Below are 20,815 nucleotides of genomic sequence, written 5' to 3' on the forward strand. Positions count from 1 at the left end.
CCAACCTGTCCATGTGTGCAATATGGAAACTATATTGATCAATATCTCCAACCACAGTTTAATCTCTACTCTGAGTTAGGAAGAAGCTCATGGCCACTTGTGAGGACAGAGACTGAGAAAAATGGTGTATCCAAATGTCTGTTCAAAAGCAATTCCTTCTCAGGTTCACACTTTCCTTTTATTACATTTAAATTGTTTTAAAGAAAAAGTACAATGCTGATTTCCTAGCCTTTCCCTAAAAGGGCATGTTCTAATCACTGAGTGACTCACTGAGTTATACTTTCTTATCATCAGAATGTGCTACATAACAGTAGAGAAATTACTTTCTCAAGCAAAAGCTCCACTGAACATTTTCGGATATTGAAACTGGGGGGGGGGGGGGGGTGCCTTATTTAAAAAAAAAAAACCTATTAAAATTTTCAAGACTGTGATAGCAGAGCCTTAAACCAAGTGCTGGTCCTTTGGGAACACACAGGTCACAAAGATGGCCCTACTAATGGTCAACATCCAGAGCCCAGGGTATCTCAAGTGGGGAAAAAGGGAAAGTGAAGGCACTCAGGACTTAATGCAACATGTCAAATCACCAGTTTCCCAATCCTGTGCCTATGGTTCACTGTCCTTCTTCCAGTGCCTAAAATCTGAATGCTGTGCTTAGAGTGGCATGTGTAGGGGTCTCACTCACCTGCCACATAGAGCTACTTCATGCAATTTTCACAAGTAGTGTGAAATTCTAGATGTTCAGTAGAGAAAGACTCAGCATCATTGGCCTACTGTGGTTGAGATGTTCAAATGTCAAGTCAGGAGTAGCAAAATAAAATTTGCTCAAGTTCTATGAAATTAAAGGTGAAACAGATAGCAGTACAATGGGGTCTAGTCATGCAATTTTACTGGAGTAAGTGGTGGGCCCAGTTGAATTGTTCAGGTATCTGGAGTCATATGTTTTTTAATTGAATCTATTGGGGTGACATTGGTTAATAGGATCACAGAGGTTTCAAGTGTACATTTCTATGACACACGATCTGTATATTGCATTATGTGTCCACCACTCAAATGGAATCATATCTTCAAGCATCACAGCTCTTTATATTGACAGGAACAATCTGTGGTCAAGACCATCATAGCCATTCATTGAACATACTTCCCCAGTGACTATAGCGATCCCTGAATTTCAGTGACAGTGCTGGGCTACTTGTACAGGGAGGACCTCAGGCACTAGAGGGTGACTGACCATTTGCTCCTACATCAAAAGGTTGGGCTGCTGTGCTTTTCCTAGACTTGATATTCTGCCCCTAGGCCTCCACCAGGTCAGGAACTCCTCTGTTGTTATGATACTGACTCTCGGGAGGGTTGGGGGGTAGTGATTTGAGTCTCATTAAGAGCTTTTCCTGGACATCCTCTCTCACCCTTTTTCATTTGCTACCTCACATTTGGTTAAGGCAGTGGTTCTTAACCTTCTGGTCCTTTAAATACAGTTCCTCATGTTGTGACCCAACCATAAAATTATTTTTGTTGCTACTTCATAACTGTAATGTTGCTACTGTTATGAATCGTAATGTAAACATCTGATATGCAGGATGGTCTTAGGCGACCCCTGTGAAAGGTTTGTTTGACCGCCAAAGGGGTTGCAACCCACAGGTTGAGAACCGCTGGGTTAGGGCAATGGGCTTCTAGTAGAGAATGGAGGGTCTTGCCCTGGGTGAAGGACTAGGGTTTTGACACCTTGTGCACACTGGAGACCTTAAGCCTCCCATCAGGACTGACAGCTTTATCCCTAATGACAGGACACTTAGGCTGCTCATATCTCTGCCCATCCACAGCTAAGTGCAAGCTTTTGACAGCTGAGCTGGTTATTGCCACCAGGACAGAATTAGATGTGAGACATTTGCACACAGAAAGTCCTAACTAGAACAAAGTTCACCAACCTGTGTGGTGAGCTCATTATGAAATAAAGATCTCTCTGGCTGGTCCAGGTGAATGGATCTGCACATTTATAGACCATGCAAGAAAAGCTTTTTGAAGCTCTAATATTCATTGAGAAGTTATGAATCATGGCCTATTCTATTTTTATTTTTTTATATATATTTTTATTGATTTCAGAGAGGAAGGGAGAGGAAGAGAGAGATGGAAACATCAATGATGAGAGAGAATCATTGACTAGCTGCCTCCTGCACGCCCCCTCTGGGGATCAAGCCTGCAACCCAGGCATGTGCCCTTTACCAGAATCGAACCCAGGACCTTTCAGTCCACAGGCTGACACTCTATCCACTGAGCCAAACCAGCAAGGGCAATGGCCTATTCCAGCAGTGGGCAAACTACGGCCCGCGGGCCGGATCCGGCCGTTTGAAATGAATAAAACTAAAAAAAAAAAAAAGACTGTACCCTTTTATGTAATGATGTTTACTTTGAATTTATATTAGTTCACACAAACACTCCATCCATGCTTTTGTTCCGGCCCTCCGGTCCAGTTTAAGAACCCATTGTGGCCCTCGAGTCAAAAAGTTTGCCCACCCCTGGTCTAGATGTTATTTTTCACCACCTCCAGTCAATGAGCTTAAGGATGTTGCATCTGGCTTTAAGGGTGTCATTGCCAACCAAGAAGGTACATTCTACACGAGTTGGAGATCCAAAAATGAAGTCAGTAGGTGGAAGGAACATGTCTCCTAACTTTCACAGTGAACTCTCCAAGTAGAAGCCTAGGGTTGAGAGAAAATGGTTTGTCCCAGAAGTGTCTATTAACTGTCTATTAGCAGTTACGAGAACAACATCTATACTAATAATAGAAGAATATGCAAATTGTCAGGGATGCCATCACAGTAACAGTAATAACCAAACAGCAGGCTGCTTAGGGTGACAAGGTTGGCAGGGGGGGCAGTTGGGGGTGACCAGGCCAGCAGGGGGACAGTTAGGGGTGAACAGGCCAGCAGGGGAGGGCAATTGGGGGCAACCAGGCCTGCAGGGGAGGGCAGCTGGGTCTGACCAGGCCAGCAGGGGAGGGCAGTTGGGGGCAAGATCATGCCAGCAGGGGAGGGCAATTGGGGGTGACCAGGCCTGCAGGGGAGGGCTGTTGGGGTAATCGGGCTGGCAGGGGAGCAGTTAGGGGGCAATCAGGCCAGCAGGGGAGCAGTTAGGGGGCAATCAGGCAGGCAAGCATGTGAGCGCTTAGGAGCCAGCAGTCCCGGATTGTGAGAGGAATGTCCGACTGCCGGTTTAGGCCAGATCCCACCAGCATCTCTGCTGCTTTTAAGAAAATGGGAAATCCCTTTGGGAGACCAAAGACATGATGTTAAGAGAGTCTACATTAAAAAAAATACTAGTAATTCCATATATTATGATAAAAATAAATTTATTTAGGTAAAAAAGGCCATCTCTCCTTGCTTGACAAGGGTAAAGCCCCACCCGGTGGAGTCTGTTTGCTAACACGAATGAGCCCTGCTATAGTTTACCTCCACGTGTCACGTGTACAATCAACAATCAGCACAAGTGAAAGGTGTTTCCTATTCATCTCACTATGCCAGTGGTTGCTTCATATCATACTGGAGAAAATCACAGGAAAACAGGCCAAGAAATATCTTTCTGTTGATTGAAATGTCATCTTTAAATGGTCGAATAGATTTCCAGCTTGAGTCTATAATTTGAAATTGCAACCAACTTCATCTCTGTGCAGACCATGACTTAACAAATGTCTTCTAAGCCAAGAATCACTTTTAAAACAAACCCCAATTTGAGGATAAACACACATCTTTCAATGTGTGGTTTTAAACACCATTGTTTTGCACATTTTGAAATGTGATTTTTTTTTTGCATCCCAACATTGTCCTGTCATAAATTAAAAGAATTTCATTATCACTAATCTATTGCACTAATGCCCAGTAATTGCCTATGGTCTATGCTTCATCATCCAAAGGTATAAAAAGGAACTTTGGAGCTGCAGTTGTGGTCAGCCAGCTGACAGTCAGTCCTCTTTCCCACTCCACATTAAACAGCAGTGTGTTGGACATGCTGGTCAAGCCATTCGGGGTCCCTCTGCATTGTCACTGGATAAGGAGGCCCAGACTTGATTATCTTTGGCAGAAGGATTTTAGTTAGTAAATATCAAGTGGTCATCACTTTCTTTCCTACAACAGAAAAGGAGAGGGGGAAGAAGAAAAGAGATTATGACTCAAACATCTTTGGAAAGGAACAGAAATACTTCATATTCTAGGCATGCATAGGTTATCAACATGCTAAGTGGAACATTAAAAAGGGAAAAAATTAAGAAGGGCATTTGACATTATTTTTGGTTTGAGCAGATGCTTTTGGTAACTTGGAGGAGCTGTCTACCCCTTTGGGACCCTCCATCTCCTTTCCTTGACAAGCCTTCTTAGTGCCTGGAACCGCAGACTGTCCTTCGCTGCAGTAGAGAAGGCGAAAGGTAAGTTCTGCGTCTGTTCAACCAAGCACATCTTTCCAAAGAACCACATGACATTAGAGCTGGAAGAGCTGTCAGAGGTCATCTGTTCACCCTCATGACACTGAGGAACCAAGAGGTGTAGGAGGGGTCATGGGACACATTTGATAACTGGCAGGGTCCAAAATGAAAATCCAGGGGTTTAATGATCAGACTAAAGGCTCCTTCAATGACTGGAAGGAGAATCCATTGTGGTGGCTGCTGGACTGCTGTCTGTCATGGCCCCGGAGAGGAGGCCCACACACCAATACTCATAACACCCTTCCTAAACCCTTTTCCTTGAGTTTCTCAGTGAGGTCTTTCTCCAATATTTACTCTCCATTCATAGCCTTCCTCAATTTTATTCCACTCTTTGGCTCCTAGCCTTTAGATAGATCCAGGTATAGTTAATGTTTTATGGAGTCAAAGCCATCACTTGTTCTCAAGGCCCAGTATGATCCATTTCCTTCATCAGGCCCGAAGATCTTCATTTACTCTCTGCAAGGTCCTTCAAAAGCCCCCTAGATCTAAGCTTTGATTTGATTACTTGCCTAAAGCTGTTCTAGCTGATTTCACCCATAACTATCTTTTGGTAATAGCCACTCCTGTTTTCATTTTTGATATCCTCTTTTTTCAAAACCTCCAACATCCCCGTTTTTCAGTAGATTTCCTTTGGTGGACTCTCCTGTTCCATTTAATTCTTTCATTAAAGACGGGCCTGTCCCTCCTTTTGCATCAGGCATCTTCTCAACAGCCCTTAGCACATCTTAGGGCAAACTGCTGATATTTCTCCCCAGCACTCAGACCCAACCTAATTAGCTAATCTTCAAGTTCACCTCTTACATCTTTTATTTATTCCATGTGGCTGCACAAGAAAACATTTAACAACCTCCTGGGGCTTTTTATGGTGCAAACATCAAAAAAATCAAAGACCAAAACCCCATAGGTTACTCTCTAGAATTCACAACTACATTCCAAGATGATTTCTTTTTTTGCTCTGTACAGCTAAGTATTAGAAAAGCAACTTAGGGAGACTTTCCTTGTACAAGATGCCTCTTAGGAAGTAGCTGCCTATTAAGAAAATTAATATTCCTTTATCCCAGCTTTCATGGGAACAATTTAATGCTCTGAAAGGATAAAATGTGATTTTAAAAACTTAACTCTTCTCAGAAGACTTCATTTCATATTTACTAGACATTCTTTGGAAATGCTTCAATCAGATCATTTCAAATCCCAAGATGCGGTATGAATTGATTAGCAGGAAATACATCCTGTGGTTTTTAAGCAGCAATTATGTTCCCCATCTTCCTTCAGAAATTTGGTTTAGAGAATCTTTCTCAAAAAACATGGGTAGGGGATACTTTGAGTTAACAGCCCGCAACCCTGACTAGAGATGAAAACAAACATGTGTACAATTAGATATCCTATCCTCACCTGACCCCCATTCTCGTCCCCAAACCACCACATGGAGGCTTTGCCACTGAGGTCTAGACCAGCGATTTTCAAATGGTGCGCCGCAAGAATTTTTAAAAAACATGCCATACCTGACTATTTAGTCAGGAACACTGACCTCTTTTCCCTTAAGTTGTCAAATTAAAAAACTGACAACAGCCAACGCAATAGCCATCTGGTATGAATGAATCAAAATTGTACCTTTTTTTGTCAGATCGGCAAAAAATATTTTTTGGTGTGCCGCAGAATTTTAGTAATTAAAATTATGTGTGCCATGAGATGAAAACGGTTGAACATTGCTGGTCTAGACCATTTTCTTAAGTGTCCTGATGAACAGCAAGCAAAGTGCAGTTGGTCACCAAAGAGCTACTGACATGCATTTCCAGCCCAGGACATGTACAGCCTCCTCTCAGGCAGGGTTCCTGCTCTGGTCAAGAGGAGTTATCTGTGCCACGTATTGTGAAAAGGGAAAATGCCCTTGACATTCCGAGAGCTCCACCTCTAAAATTAAGAGTGTTGCCTGACCCGTACAGCTCAATGATTGAGCGTCGGCCTATGAACCAGGAGGTCATGGTTCCATTCTCGGTCAGGGCACATGCCCAGGTTGCAGGCTCGATCCCCAGTGTGGGGCATGCAGGAAGCAGCTGATCAATGATTCTGTCTCATCATTGATGTTTCTCTCTCTCTCTCCATCTCCCTTCCTCTCTGAAATCAATTTTATATATATATATATATTGACCTCTTACTTTGGCCACATAAGAGTTCACTCTCTTGACTTGAGGGACATAATTCATGCCTTCTCATAATAGTCTCATAATATCCCCACAAGGGTCCAACCATGTCATGTAGCTCTCTACCCTGTTTTATTAGAATTCATTTCTAAAGCCGATTTTAGTGGGAGGGAAGATGGGTTCTTCCCCACGACAAGCTGATTTCTGAGTGTAGTGTGCACCTGGGAAGTACTCTTTGTTAAGGCAGCAGAGCAGTTCCTCTCAGGAGCATGGGGACCTGATTAAACACAATACCGACCTCCTCAGACAGCAGATGCGGGACAGGAAGGCTGAGGACTCTTTCTGATACTCCTCTCGGCTATTACATTCCTTCAGGAACTCCTGAAGATCCGTCTCAGGAAACCCATTCTGCTGGTATTTCTTCAAAAAGTACACAGTGTTGTTACCTTATGTATAAAGCATGAGAAATTGCTCCCTTTGTCAACGAACCAAACCCACCTTTGCTAAAATAAAGCTCTCCCACATTGCTAGGTCAGATCCAAGAACTGATATTAATAATGCTGAATCAATGTCAGTCCCAGAAGGCCAAGCCAGGGCCACCATGGAACAGAGAACAACCCAAAGGAAAACACCTCTGGTGCCAGGGTGAAGCAGGGGAGGGGTGTATTAGTAAGGGAAATAAAAGCAATAATCAGAAGGCTAAAGTTTTAAAACTAATGCAAGACCAGGTAAACCCCTCCCCCACCCCCCTTCCCTTCACTGCCCATGCAGAAACTGCTTGAGAAGGCTTGAGAAGTAATCTCTATTTCCTCTACTTTTATGAAAGAGGGTCACTTCGTGGGGCAGAAGGCAGTAGGTTCTTTCAAGCAGACACAAAGACCCTGAGGCCCTCTCCCCTCACGCTAAGTGAAGTCATCCACCAGGTTATCAAGACTTGGCCTGCTCACAGGGACACTGCCCCATCAAAGGCAGGGACCCTCGGGGCAGCAGTGTGCAACAGTCTCTCTATACTCCCAGCCCTGCTGTTAGAGCCACACACCCACTCTCATGTGGAAACTAACCTCCCCAGGCACAAAAATGTGCTCAGGAGTATTTCCAATGAATTAGCTTCTTCTGTGTTTAGTCTGAGAAGGTTCAAGAAGAGCACCACACTCCAAGGCACTGACATAGCACCCTTGGTTGCTCCAATGCTGGTCTGAAACAGGATTTCTGAGCACGACCACCTGCTGCTAGACGGGTCACCACCGGAGGCAACAGAGCGCCCTTCAAGCTACAAACCAGTTAAATGGACCCAAACTGAAAAGATACAGAACCCACCACGTGGCTCAGGAAGATAGGAAGCTAAACAGCCACAGAGGCTTAGCTTTCAAAATTTAAAGGAAACCTGTATCACACAAATGGTTGTGTCATCCAGTATACTAGTATAGGTGTTCCAATATCTGAACAGTAGTCAGGATGGTGATGACCCCTTACCACTGACACTTAGCACTCAAAACCTAGTTCCAGGACAGACAGGTACACCTGTCAGTGCTGCGACCAACAATCGAGCTACTTAATTTACTAAACTCAACCCATCTCTACCCATTGCCTTTCTCTTTCCACCACACCTCCAAATCAGTCACCGTGATCTGGGTGACAGGGATGATGTCCTAAATGCATATTTAAAATTAAACTCCTACATCCAACAAGTCTCTTTTCTTCTACTTAAAAACAATTATTTGTTAATTGTTTTGAGAGAGAGAGAGAAACATTGCTTTATTGTTCTTATTTATGCATCCATTGGTTGTTTCTTTTATTTGCCCTGACTGGGGATTGAAGCCACAACCTTGGCATAGCAGGATAATTTTCTGACCAACTCAGCTAGCCGACCAGGCCAACAGTCTCTTTCCTACAAAACTTCAACATTTAAGTAAAATATAGTATTGTAAGTAAGTGTGTGTGTGTGTGCGGGGGGGGGAGTAGCTTTTTCCTATGCTCCAATCTATATAGGTTTTCCCATTTTCTTGGCAGGAAATCCTGATAATTACTTACCTTAATGGTGTCATAAGAATCCGTAATAAGTGCAATGAAAAGGCTGAGAATCATATATATAAAAAGGCTGATGAAGGAATATAAATATAGGCGACTGAACAGCCACACCAAGACGCTCTTCTGCTGGATTTGAGCAAAGGTTGCAAACATATCATCACCGTTGACCAGAGAAAACAGACACTCAGAAACTGTATTCAGAGCTACAAACTGAAGGGGGGAAACCAAAGTTAGTTTTTGAGATATATCATCCAAAAAAGCAGAGAAGTATCTATATCCAGTTAGCTTGTTTTGTTGAAGCTATTGTTGTCATTGCTATTATGAGTAACATCCATTTTAAGACAGCTAAAATACCAAAGCAGGAAAACATTATTGAAAACTCCCTTGCGCACTCACTATCTCTTGACATTTCCCTCAGTTTTTTCCTATACATTTTTATATATTTGTAGTCATATCATCTAACCATTTTGGATCTTGATTTCTTTTTCCCTACTTACCGTCATCTTACTTACACTTAGAGAGCACGTGTTGGATAGCAGACCTTTCCTTAGAAATGTCAAGTTTAACTATTGCCCTGTCACTAGACATCCCAATAATAGTTGCTATTGTCAAGAGCAATGTAATGAACATTTCTAAGCATAATGTTTTTTTCCTGTTATTGGGTCTAAGTGATTAATATTTTTAAGCCTACAACCTGCTAAACAAACCGCTTTCTGAAAGAACTATAGCAATTCCATTCTACAACCAGCAATGATGGAAGTGCCTGAGACACCGTATAGGCTCAAGAAAATTTTGCTAAATGAATAGTTTCACTGTAGCCTTTCCAACCACGGGTCAGGGTGATTTTAGCACATTCAAAACCAAAGATGGTCATCAATGGGAGAGGGAAAGACGATGATTGTGCCCAATGCCTTCAGGGGCTCCTGGCTAACAGTGGACGGCCACAACCGATGTATTCCAATGCCCTATGGGAGAGCTGGGGTGGGCTGTGTAAGGAAAGTGACCCTCAGAACAAGGGCCTGAGGTGGAGTTCGCCAGTGAGAGGAGAAAGGGAAGGGTTTGCTCCGTGAATATGGGAAATTCAGTGCTGAGCCTACGAGGCAGCCAGAGAGGCGTGCCTGTGCCACATGGAGAAAGCCTCACTCAGCCTTCCACATACTTCAAACTATTACAGGCCAGAACTGGGAACCAGGAAAAAAACTGCAGCCAGAGAGTGACCTGACCTGTTTCTAAAGGGCAACCCTGGCATGTATGTGGTAGATCTCCTACTCTGGAAACAGCCCAGGGCAGGGACATGCGGCAGGGGTGAGTGCAGAAGCCAGGAATGCACAGGGTACAGATAAGACTGGAAAAGGAGGAAACTGAGGGGGAAATAAGTCTAGGAGGGGACAAGGGAAAGGGACTACTAATGGTCTCAGTTTTAGACAAGGCAGCTTGAGGTGCCAGGTGGAAATGTTGACATGAGGGAGTTGGAGGCATACATCTGCAGTTCAGAGCTGGTCTGAGGGTTGTGTTTCAACTGCAATCCCCAGGCGGCCATTCCAGGGTCTGTGGCTAACAAACTCCTGCCACATCGGCTAAAAAAGAGCAGCAGATGCTTCATAAACTAACATCTTAGGGCCAGCGGGTTAACATTAGATGGAAGCTTCTAAAGAACAATAATGACCTAACAGGTAAAAGATGGTATGGTTTTCAAAAACACCGAGGGAACAGCTACCTAGAGTTCTGAACCAAATTGTTAGCAGTGGGGGCCATGTGCCCATTAAGTCAGTGTGGCTTTGGGAACAGCCATGTCCCTGGTGAATGTCTGCTGGAGGCAAAGACCAACAGGTGGTTGGCATAATAAATGTGAGAGAACAGTCAGAAGGCTGATGGACCTTGGGCTTTAGCAAGGGCTAAAAGCTATGTACTGATTGTTCTGTCGAGACAATGATGGCTGAAGGCATTCTCCTAACCTAATCATCTTTTACTGTTTACCAAACCTTACCTTTGATATGTCTGTTTGGTTTGCTAAAGGGCAAATGTATATTCTAGTAAATAAAAAGCAGTAGATCCGGAGATTCAGGGAGCCACTCCACTAGAGTAGGTTTCCGCCTGGCTCCCCCCAATGCCTTCTAAATTTATATTTCTTATCTAGTAGATCCATTTGCGCGTGGCCCCTTCTCCAGATTCTGAATCCTTGCTGCAAAAGGTTGTAGCAAATGTCTACAAAACATCTCCACTTGGAAGCTGTACTACTACTTCACATGCAACAAAATAAAACCTCCCACCCCCTAACCTGGAAACTGGGCTTTCCTTCCAATTGTCCTGCTCCTGGTCAGTAATTTCAGTCTCCTGCCGAAGAAACATTTACTCCCAAATAATCGAGTACTTAAAACTATGTGTTGAATGGATTGCTCTCCCACTCTCTTCACTCTGCGAAGGTCTGCTGCTCCTACGTTTCCCTGACCCAGTCTATCTACTCCACTCTCAGGTCCACACTCACGTCTGGATTATTACAGAAACTCTGAGGAAGTCTCCTTCACTCCAGCTTCTTCGCCCTCCAGTCCAAACTGCTGTGGTAAAGTCTAAACTTCACAGAATGCAACCTTCGGGTCATTTATCTTGCATTAAGATTCTACGAAGTCTGGATGCAAAGTAAAAAAATCACACCAAGAAGCCTGGGATAGGCCCTCCTTTGCGTGGCTTCCTTCCATCTCCCCACTGTCCATATTACCTTGTGCTTTTCTCCTCCTACAACACCACACCCATTTCTCCATCTTTTCCTCGTGGGATTTATTCTCTTCATCTGATACCTTCTCCTGTGTCCAACAAAGCCACCTTTGAAGGGCTATTTCAAGTCTACCTCGAGACAGAGTGCCTTTGCAGCTCTAGTCCCTTCTGTGTATCAGTAAGAACCACAGCGTAAACTACTGCTTAGCCTTCTAATTGGTTTTGAACCCTTCTTCATACTCCAACTGGATGGAAACACCATGTCCGATCCTCCCTCCTCCATGACTGGATGCACAGGGTAAAGTCTGTGACCGGGGCAGCAGACACAAATGTAACCTCAACAGGGACCCTGCCCTGCCTGTGCTGCTTCAGCAATGGCTCCAAAGCTGCTCTCCACAGAGACCTGGAGGGAACATCCAGTTGAGCCAAGCACAACAATATGCAAATTGTTTAACAGTATGACAGGCAGTTCTCCGAGTACATATTTTCCATCTAGCCTTCAGAAAACTAAGTTAAAGCTGGTTTCTATGGCTAGCAATTACAACTCTAACAGCACCATTCATAATTCATGTTTCTCATCGTTTATTTTGGAATCTGGCCAATTCCTTTGTTTAGTTTCCACAACCCCTAACAGCCTGTGCTTCAGGTTCCAGAATTACAAATAGCTGGTTGGTTGGTACATATCCAATTCACCCCTTCGTTTCCAGTGCCGTGACTTAGTGTCCATTTAGAAACAATACCTGTCTCAACATTCATGTTATTCACAGCCGTTATGCTTCTCTCTCCTCTATGCGGGTGAGACTCACTTTAACCCAGCAAAAAGTCAAAACGGAGACGCAATAAGGTAAGTGACTGGCATACACCCTGTCATTGGTACCACAGGTGGCTGTGAACCAGTCACTTTCAGGGGCCAAACTCCACAGAAGTGAACATTAGAAGTAACCAAGGTGAGGAGAAGCGAGGTCCTAAGGTGCTTCCAGGCCAGAAGGACTGCATTTATAGAGAGTTGCTGTGGTTCTTAGGAACTTGTGAGCCCCTGGAAAGCACAAGTTTCTTGTTCTCTCTGTTTCTTGTTTGGTAACAAACCTGGAGAATCCCTGCCATGTTCTGTGCTGGACCCGGGGGATGCAAGCAGCAATGAGCTATAGTCACTGCCCTCCAAGAACTCAGCCTAGAAGAACCTGACATGCTTGGAGCGCAGTAGACATTTAATAAATATTAAATGGGTATTTCCATAAAGAGTCCCCATAGGTCCTTTGGGACCACAATGCGAACCCAAGCATTTGTTTCACAAATGATATTTTTAAATCGAACAAGAAAGAACTTTTTTTAAAAAAAAATTTAAATGAAAAAATAACTTGCAACAGCTTATGTCAGAGAAGGACATAAAAATCGCCTTCAAGAGCAATATTTAGGTTTAATGTTTTAACTGGATAATAGTTCTTTTGAATAAGAGAGGTACTTGGCTAAAACTAGAGACTTTGAGAGCAGGACGATGTAATGCAGGCTCTGCCACAGTGTTTACCCACGGCATCAGCAAAGGCCAACAATGTTTCGATGCCTTGGTCTTCTCATTTCTGAAATGGGGACAATGCAAGACTATGATTTATTCTTCACAGCAAAGAAGTCCTCCGGAAATGTAAAAGTTACTTTAGAGTAATGTTCTTCCAGACCTGGTTTTGAATTATTAAACATCAACAGTCTCTAGCCCTTGGTGCCATACATTTGAAAGAGCACTGTGCCAAAGTCCATTAGTGCTGGTACCAATACCGATGGGACACTGCTTGCATCTCTTCCCTCTTTCAACTGCAATCCAATGTCTACCATGAAAACAGGAAGCAAAAATATGGGTCCTGCTACCAGTCAAGCAGCAGTATACAACTAGTTTTCCTGAGACCTCCTCTTTAGAGTGGCTGTAGAAACATCAATGGTGAGAGAGAGTCATTGATTGGCTGCCTCCTGCACAACCCCCACTGGGATTGAGTCCACAACCTGGGAATGTGCCCTGACCGGGAATAGAACCATGACCTCCTGGTACATAGGTGAATGCGCAACCACTGAGCCACGCCGACTGGGCTAGAGTGGATGGTTTGCTTAAAGAAAGAGTTAGCTTCTACACCTCAGGTGGCTATGATTCTAGATCCTAGGAAATGCTTGCTGTGCTGTCCAGCTTTTGAAGGCTTCGGGTACTACGGAAGGTCTTCTGATTCAACAGAGACTGACTGGCAGAACCTGAATGATTGACAGTTTGAATTAATTAGGGGGATGGGAGGAGAGACACAGGGGGCAGGAAGCATTTCTAACTTCAGACTCACAGAAGCAGCAATATGGAGAAGGAAAGCACGGAGTCCTGAGTCAGACTGAAGCTTTTCTTCTTCCACTGGCTGGTGCATTCAGTAAAGTAACTGAACTGTGCATTTCCCCAGTGGGTGGAGATGGGAGACAGACGCCATAGACAGGCCTGGTAGGCAGCCCTGGACACAGCCCTTATCCCTGCTCCTGTGGGGGAAACGGAGGCAGATGCTGAGACACACAGGCGGGAAGTGCAGCATGCACTATGGTAGTGGCCAGCCACATGTGGCTGTGGAGCACCTCCTGTGTTGTCAGGGTGAAATACACATTGAATTTCAAAGATTTAGTACAAAAATAAAGAGTGTAAAATATCTCAATGCCTACTAGTAAATAAAATATATAATTAAAATCACAATTTTATCTGTTTCTTTTTGAAATTTTTTCAGTGTAGCTACTGGAAAAATTTGAAGCCACCTGTGGTTCTCATTTGTAGCGCTCACTGCCCCTTTATTGGACAATGCTGGTCCAGAGCATCCCAGTCTCCCCCGCATCCTTTGAAAGGACAGGATTAAACATATGAACATGCAGTCGGATCCTCAAAGCAAATAGAGAGAAATGAGTCTGGTTATGTGGCTCTCCTCTCAGAGTTGATCTAGTCAGTCAAACGAAACGCTCGTCTGCAATGGTCTGTTTTAGGCAATTCCAAGAAAAGCCCTACTGGGTATTGGTCAAAGATGGGTATTAGGGTCAGGCAACCTGGACGCGAATCCTATCTCTGCCATTTACTAGCTGTGCAGCCTCAGGAAAATTGTGGAACACAGTAAGATCCCCATTTCCTATGGGGCTACTGGGGAGTTAACATAGCAAGGGAGTTAAGGAACTTGGGTCCTATATCTATCTGGCACATAGCATTTAAGAATGGTAGCTATATTAGTAAAATTCAAGTAGCATTATCTGAGCACCTTCCAGGACAATGATGGGGTAGGGAGATGAAGGGCAAAAGAGATAGGACCACTTGTCCTGAGGCCTTGGACCTGTGAATTAAAGCTGAAATCTGTACCAGTAAACTTGGTATTTATTTCAGACAGTGCAACACTGTCCTCTAGTGACAAAAATCTGGAGAAGCATTCAAGAATGCGGCAAGTGAAGAAGAAAAATGTTAATTTCCCTGGGCACTCACACAGTCCGTTCTCCAGATCAGAGAGATCATATCAGAGAGCAAATTTCATCATGACTCAGAGGCAAGGAGTAGGGAGAGCAGTGATATTACCAAGATTTACTATGAACCCAGAGACTGTGACTTTGTTCACTATGCCTTTCCAACAGAAAACAATGATTCTCTTCGGACGTATCAAATACAACCCCGAAAGAGGAGGAAGCCTGGATGTGTGCCAATTTACTAGGACATATTCAAGTAGGACAACGCACAGAGCTCGACCTTTCTGGATTGCTCACGTTTTGTGAACAGTGTGTAAACCAGATATAAGCATATGTTTTGTTTAAGGCAATTGGAGAGGTCAGAGGTTGAGGCTGAGCTGCAATACAAGCATCAGTGTGACCCTTTGCACGTCACCTCTTTTCTCCTTGCACAGCACCTGAGCCAGGAGAACAGGACCAGGGGCTGCTGCGGAGATTAAACAAACGAGAGGACAGAAATGCTAAGCGCACAGTGTTGGCTGCTGTTATTTTTGTTGTATCTGTGGTTCCAACTGCCAGAGTCCCACGGAAGAAACACTACAAGTTCCAATAACTCCTTTTCCTTTATTTATTTATTTATCTATCTATTGGTTTGAAAACAGGGCCTACCTACTTTCATTTCTTGACGTTTCCACCAATCAACATTATTATTTTAAAACAAGAAGAGCACAACTTTGATGTCCCTGAGGTTATGATGCTGACTGAAGCCCAGCAACAATTTGGAATTCTGATGTTGATCTTTCATAAGGCAGAGGCAATGCTGCCATCAAAACCACCATCACAGACAAGACGTGTTTCATTTTAATCATAAACCTAATATGGTCCATTCTGGGCACTCTGTCCACCTTTGTTCTCCTCAATTAATTGGGATGAAAACCCTAACACGTTAAATTAGAAAGATTTTGTAATAATTTCCCCCATTCTATTTTCATTTTTATTATAGGATCTCATGTCCAGACATTTCTTACTGGACAACTGGCTGGGCTGGAATGTGGCCCACAAACCAGGCCCAGGCAACTCTCAAATGTGCTCTCCACTCCCTCACAGTGGTTTCAACATCCAGTACGAGGAAAGGAAAAGAAACCCGATGCAAAGACATGGCTTTCCTGACGCTGAGGGTATGTGCTGGGGGAGAGTGGGAAGAAGGTTGTCCTGGAAGCCCACTTCTCAGGTGCCTAATTTGCAGAAGGAAGAACCAGGGCTACACACCTTGTTGTGATACGGGCCCAAGACGATCCAGCCACAGAAGGTGTAACCCAGGTAGATCATCCCGGCGCAGGCGCAGAAGCGAAGCACCTTTGGCAGGGAGGCTTGCATTGTTAAAATGAGCACCTGAAAAGACACCAGCAGTGCGGGGGGCATTACAAAGGAGCTTACTGGAACCCGAAGAAGAAATGAATCTCAATCCTATGACACAACCCAATGCCACATCCTTACATTATAGTTTTGGAAGTAACCCAGGTATCTGATGACTCCGACCCAGACAAGAAGCGTGGACGTTCCAAGCAAAATGCTGCACAGATCGTAATTTGTGATATTCTAAGGAATGAGAAAACAGATATGAGTGACATATTCTATTCCCCTCAGCTTATTAATCTCACTTTAAGTTGATAGGAAAAGAATGGACTGCCTGCTCTCTATAGGTGATCCTAAGGGCTTTTAAACTGAAGAGGAGAGTAATAGAGAGCACAGTCCCAAATGTGTTTCTTCTTTCCTTTTAGTATTTCAATTGGTTGAACTGATTTTTTGTTAAAATAATATCCTGAAACAGAAAATGCATTTACTTAGGCATTAAAGAATAGAAACTAATGGTGTTTGTTAAATATGAAACGATGCAAGTCAGCTATATCTGAAAGAAAGCTCAAACGTGATTGGCTAGCACAGTTCTGCTCTTGAGGATTTCTGGATCTAATTGAGGAGATACGCACACAACCACAATCCTATATAATGGAGCAGTAATATGCAAATTGACTGTCATGCCCTCACACAATATGGCCGCCCCCATGTGGTCAAAAGATGGCCGCCACAAGATAACCAGAAGGGGAGTGCAGTTAGGGGCAACCAGGCCAGCAGGGGAGGGCAGTTGGGGGTGACCTAGCTGGCAGGGGAGCAGTTAGACATCAATCAGGCTGACAGGAGAGTGGTTATGGGGCGATCAGGCTGGCAGGCAGGCGAGCAGTTGGGAACCAGCAGTTGCAGATTGTGAGAGGGATGTCCCTGTGGGATTGGGCCTAAACAGGCAGTCGGACATGCCCCGAGGGGTCCCAGATTAGAGAGCGTGCAGGCTGAGCTGAGGGACAACCCCCTCCAGTGCATGAATTTCATGCACCAGGCCTCTAGTTTTAATATAATATGCTAAGTGCAGTGAGAGATGCAGTGCCCAGTTTGTCACAAAGCATTTCCCATGGGCATGACCCAGAGCAGGGCTGGGCCTGGGGGACAGGCTGGGGGAGAGCATTGCAGGTAAATGATCAAAAGACTGAACCAGGGCCCAATGCTAAGAGCCAGAAAGTTGTGCTAGAGGGTCAGTATGGATGGCTTAGTGAATCTCAGGCAGGAGAGGGAGGCAGAGCTAGATGAGAGGACCCTGGAGGCCACTCCACTCAAGGGGGTTCCCATGAGAAGGGACTGTAACAGTAGGATAGAAACTTCCAGGGACTTTCCTCTGACAGCTGTGTGGGTGGATCTGAGGGATGTAAGGCTGAAGGTGGACAAGCAATGAGGAGACGGCTGCAGCAGTCCAGGCCAGAAAGGAGCTGGCCCGAAGGAAGCCAGAGGTCGTCAGGATGGACAAGCAGGAGCTATGTTAGTGTCGGGAGGGAAAGTTAGACTCCCCGATGGACAGCACAGCCTCGAGGGGAGAATATCTGGGTGAAGGGTCAAGACTTTGTCATAAGATCAAATCAGTGAAGTTCTATGCAGTCAGGCACCTGGCAGACACTCTAATAGTCCTGCCCTCACCCCCATCTGCCAGAGCACCCACTGGGCAGGACTGGCTCTTGATAGAACTGGTTCATGCATCACTGCTTCTCCTGCGATTTAAAAAAAATAAATGAAACCCACCCAAACAACCAATCTTCTCAAACTTCAGTTCCTATGCTCAAGAAGCTGCAAGTTTCCTGGGGATATTCATAGGGATATCATCTCCCCCAGAACATCAGTTTCCTTATGTTCCCTCCACAAGGAATTGGGTCAGAGGAGGCTTCCGATATAAGGAAGCGAGAAAAGAGAAAACATGAGAATCAAACTAGTCTCCGCAAGGCTTTAATATCCTAAAGGATCATCCAGGATAGAAAGAGCAGCAGACTTAAAGTGGGTGGCCCCTCACCTTCACTTGAATTTCCATTTTGAGGATGGAGCCAATGATTGTCATGAGGTCGCTGATAATCACCAGGACATACCAGCCGTTGATGAACTCCCACTGGTCAGCACTACACACGTGTCGCTGGTACTTCTCCAGGAAGAAATTTAGAAATCTCTGCAGCAAACATTTAAAAAAGTATTTATTACAAACCACACTGCCCTCTGGAAGGAGAAGGTAAGTGCCAAACAGAGCTCTCACCTGTAACATAATACGGTGTTACCTACCCAGCTCCATAGATCCATCTCAAGGCTGGAGATTATGCCCACGCTTCCCCCCTCACCTGCCCAGCTAGTCTAAAGCCTTCAAGTGCCTACCCAGTGAACTCAAAGATTATATGCTTATGCTCTTCTCTCCAACAGACTCTTGTAAGAGCTGGCACACAGTACATACCAAATACATTACTTTATCACCTCATTCAACCAGACAGCACCCTATGCACCAAGCATTAGTAGCCTGATCTTCCAGAGAAGAGAACTGAGGCTGGGGAGGCAGGGCCAGGGTGGGTGCCCAGGCATTCCAGCTCCAGTGTGTGTGCTCCCAATGCCCACCCCCTCTGCTTAGGCAGAACCAGGACCCTGGCCTGGGATCAGAGTATCAGGGGACTTGCGGGGAAGGGGCAGTAAGACAAGCGGATATTTACAAAATAAGTTGACAGAGGTCAAGAATGAGAACAATAAAATGAAGACTGTTTTCTTGCTCCACCAATGGCATGCTGATGACTTCATGCACCTCACCCCATTCTGCATTTCCACACACGCCACAAACCAGAGTAAGATTTGTGGGGAGCTGGGCTATATCTTCACAAGAGCCCTGAGAGTAACAAGGTGAAATGAAACTCGGGGGAGAATTTTCAAGCTATTTAAAATATAGAATAAAGTATTTTATGCTTCATTATAACCCATGTATCATGCCCCCTGTCAAAATGAAATCTTATTTGAAGGCAAAAGATGAAACCCACACATGCTACTATTCTGTTCTTAAGATTTACTCCTGAATTCAAAAGGGTCTCCTTTATTCTGGAAACATTCAAGAGCTTGAGAGCTCACCATTGTGCACCTGTGCTCATTAGCTCAGTTTTAAGCAAGATAATTATCTGGTCCCACCTGACATGATGGGAGCTTGCACTCACCCTACACACCTCAGGTTGATGAATGCCTTTTAGGGGGCAATCACTCAAAGGAACCTAATTTAGTCAAGGGCTCCAGAAAGGACAGGATGACCCAACACCAGGGCCCACTGTTTGGACAAACTGAGGGTGGAGGCCAAGAGGGGAGGAAGAAAATGCAAGCACACATACCTTTCGTAAGCGTAAAGCAAGAACAATGGATCTTGTGCACAGGATCAGAGACGCCAAGCAAATCACAATGACGAACGAATCAAATGCCAGCACATACTGAGCATTCTTCTGAACTGAGGAACAAAATCAGAATCCAAATGATAAACACATCTCACTGGGGAATAATTTCTGACAAGATGGTCGTCAAAAAAGAAGCCTAGATGATAAATTCAAAAAACATCAGAAACAAATCGCAATACATTTACTCAGAAGTCTACAAATAAGGCAAAACTTTCCCTGTTATTAAGACTTATACATTTAAAAACATATAAACTCTTAAGAGATGCACTAAAATGTATTTGTAAAGATTTACATAGACTATAATTTGACAGAAGGTGGTCCATTTGGGCTCCATTCATAAGAGGCAAAACTATTGACATACTCTGAGGTCTTTCACATACAAGCACAAACACCACATTCTCCATTAATGAGGAAACAAACAATTTAAAATGCCTCTGACTCAGACTCCCCATTTCTGTTCCTCAGCCTTACCGTGCACTTTCCCAGCATTCAATAAGCTCTTTCTGCACATGGAGAAAATAACCACTTGGAATGGTAGTAAGAAGGAGAGTATGTCTTGGAACACAGTAGCATGGGGAATGTACTGGAGGAAGATGAAATTGTAACCTTAGCTTCTCTCAGACTTCATGGAATTATCCCAAATACCAACGATGGCTCTCCCCTGTCTGGGTCCCCTGTCCATCCCTGCAGTCCCATCACCTGCGATTGCTTCTCTCCCCTCATCTTCTCTATCCTGAGGCCATACTTCTTCCCACCTCCTATCAGGTTCTCTCTCACTCTTGCCTCAGGGGCTTTGCAAATGATGATCCCTCTGCCTGGAACAGCACTCTCTCCATCACACATGTTAATATTATTCTTTTTCTCCCTAAGTGGTTTGGCTCAATGGACAGAGCATTGGCCTACAGACTCAAGGGTCCAAGGTTCAATTCCGGTCAAGGGCATGTACCTTGGTTTCGGGCACACACCCAGTAGGGAGTGTGCCGGAGACAGATGTTAGATGTTTCTAAATCTCTATCCCTCTCCCTTCCTCTCTGTAAAAAATCAATAAAATATATTTTTTTAAAAAATTGTTCTTTTTCAGCCTTAGGTTTCAAAGTGAGTATCATCTTCTCAGAATAAAATTCCCTGAATTCCCATCTTTATTAGCCCATCCCCTACTCTCACAGCACTCTCCATAATGTCCACTCCTATAGTCTCCTTTGCTTGATGACCACTGAACTTGAAATTACACCTTCAAAGAGAGCACAGCAAGGAAC

The 20,815-nt window shown here is 44.3% G+C and overlaps 1 protein-coding gene across 3 annotated transcripts in view; it reads right to left on the reverse strand.

The window, feature by feature from the left end:
- Positions 1-3,324: 3,324 nt before the first annotated feature.
- MCOLN2 (mucolipin 2) overlaps positions 3,325-20,815 on the reverse strand; it is a 58,254-nt gene continuing 40,763 nt past the window's right edge. For 2 of the 3 annotated variants that reach the window (XM_036351690.1, XM_036351691.1), the window contains exons 8-14: positions 19,500-19,612; positions 18,167-18,316; positions 16,276-16,377; positions 16,048-16,170; positions 8,641-8,847; positions 6,908-7,029; positions 3,325-4,115 (exon numbers count right to left, since the gene is read on the reverse strand). In XM_036351690.1, the coding sequence (XP_036207583.1) occupies positions 4,079-4,115; positions 6,908-7,029; positions 8,641-8,847; positions 16,048-16,170; positions 16,276-16,377; positions 18,167-18,316; positions 19,500-19,612 (854 nt within the window). In that variant the 3' untranslated portion in view covers positions 3,325-4,078. Of the gene's footprint in view, positions 4,116-6,907; positions 7,056-8,640; positions 8,848-16,047; positions 16,171-16,275; positions 16,378-18,166; positions 18,317-19,499; positions 19,613-20,815 lie in introns of all 3 variants that reach the window. The other variant, XR_004974281.1, reaches the window with a different exon arrangement.

Source organism: Myotis myotis, unplaced genomic scaffold, assembly GCF_014108235.1.
Source record: "Myotis myotis isolate mMyoMyo1 unplaced genomic scaffold, mMyoMyo1.p scaffold_m19_p_2, whole genome shotgun sequence".
Lineage (NCBI taxonomy): Eukaryota > Metazoa > Chordata > Mammalia > Chiroptera > Vespertilionidae > Myotis > Myotis myotis.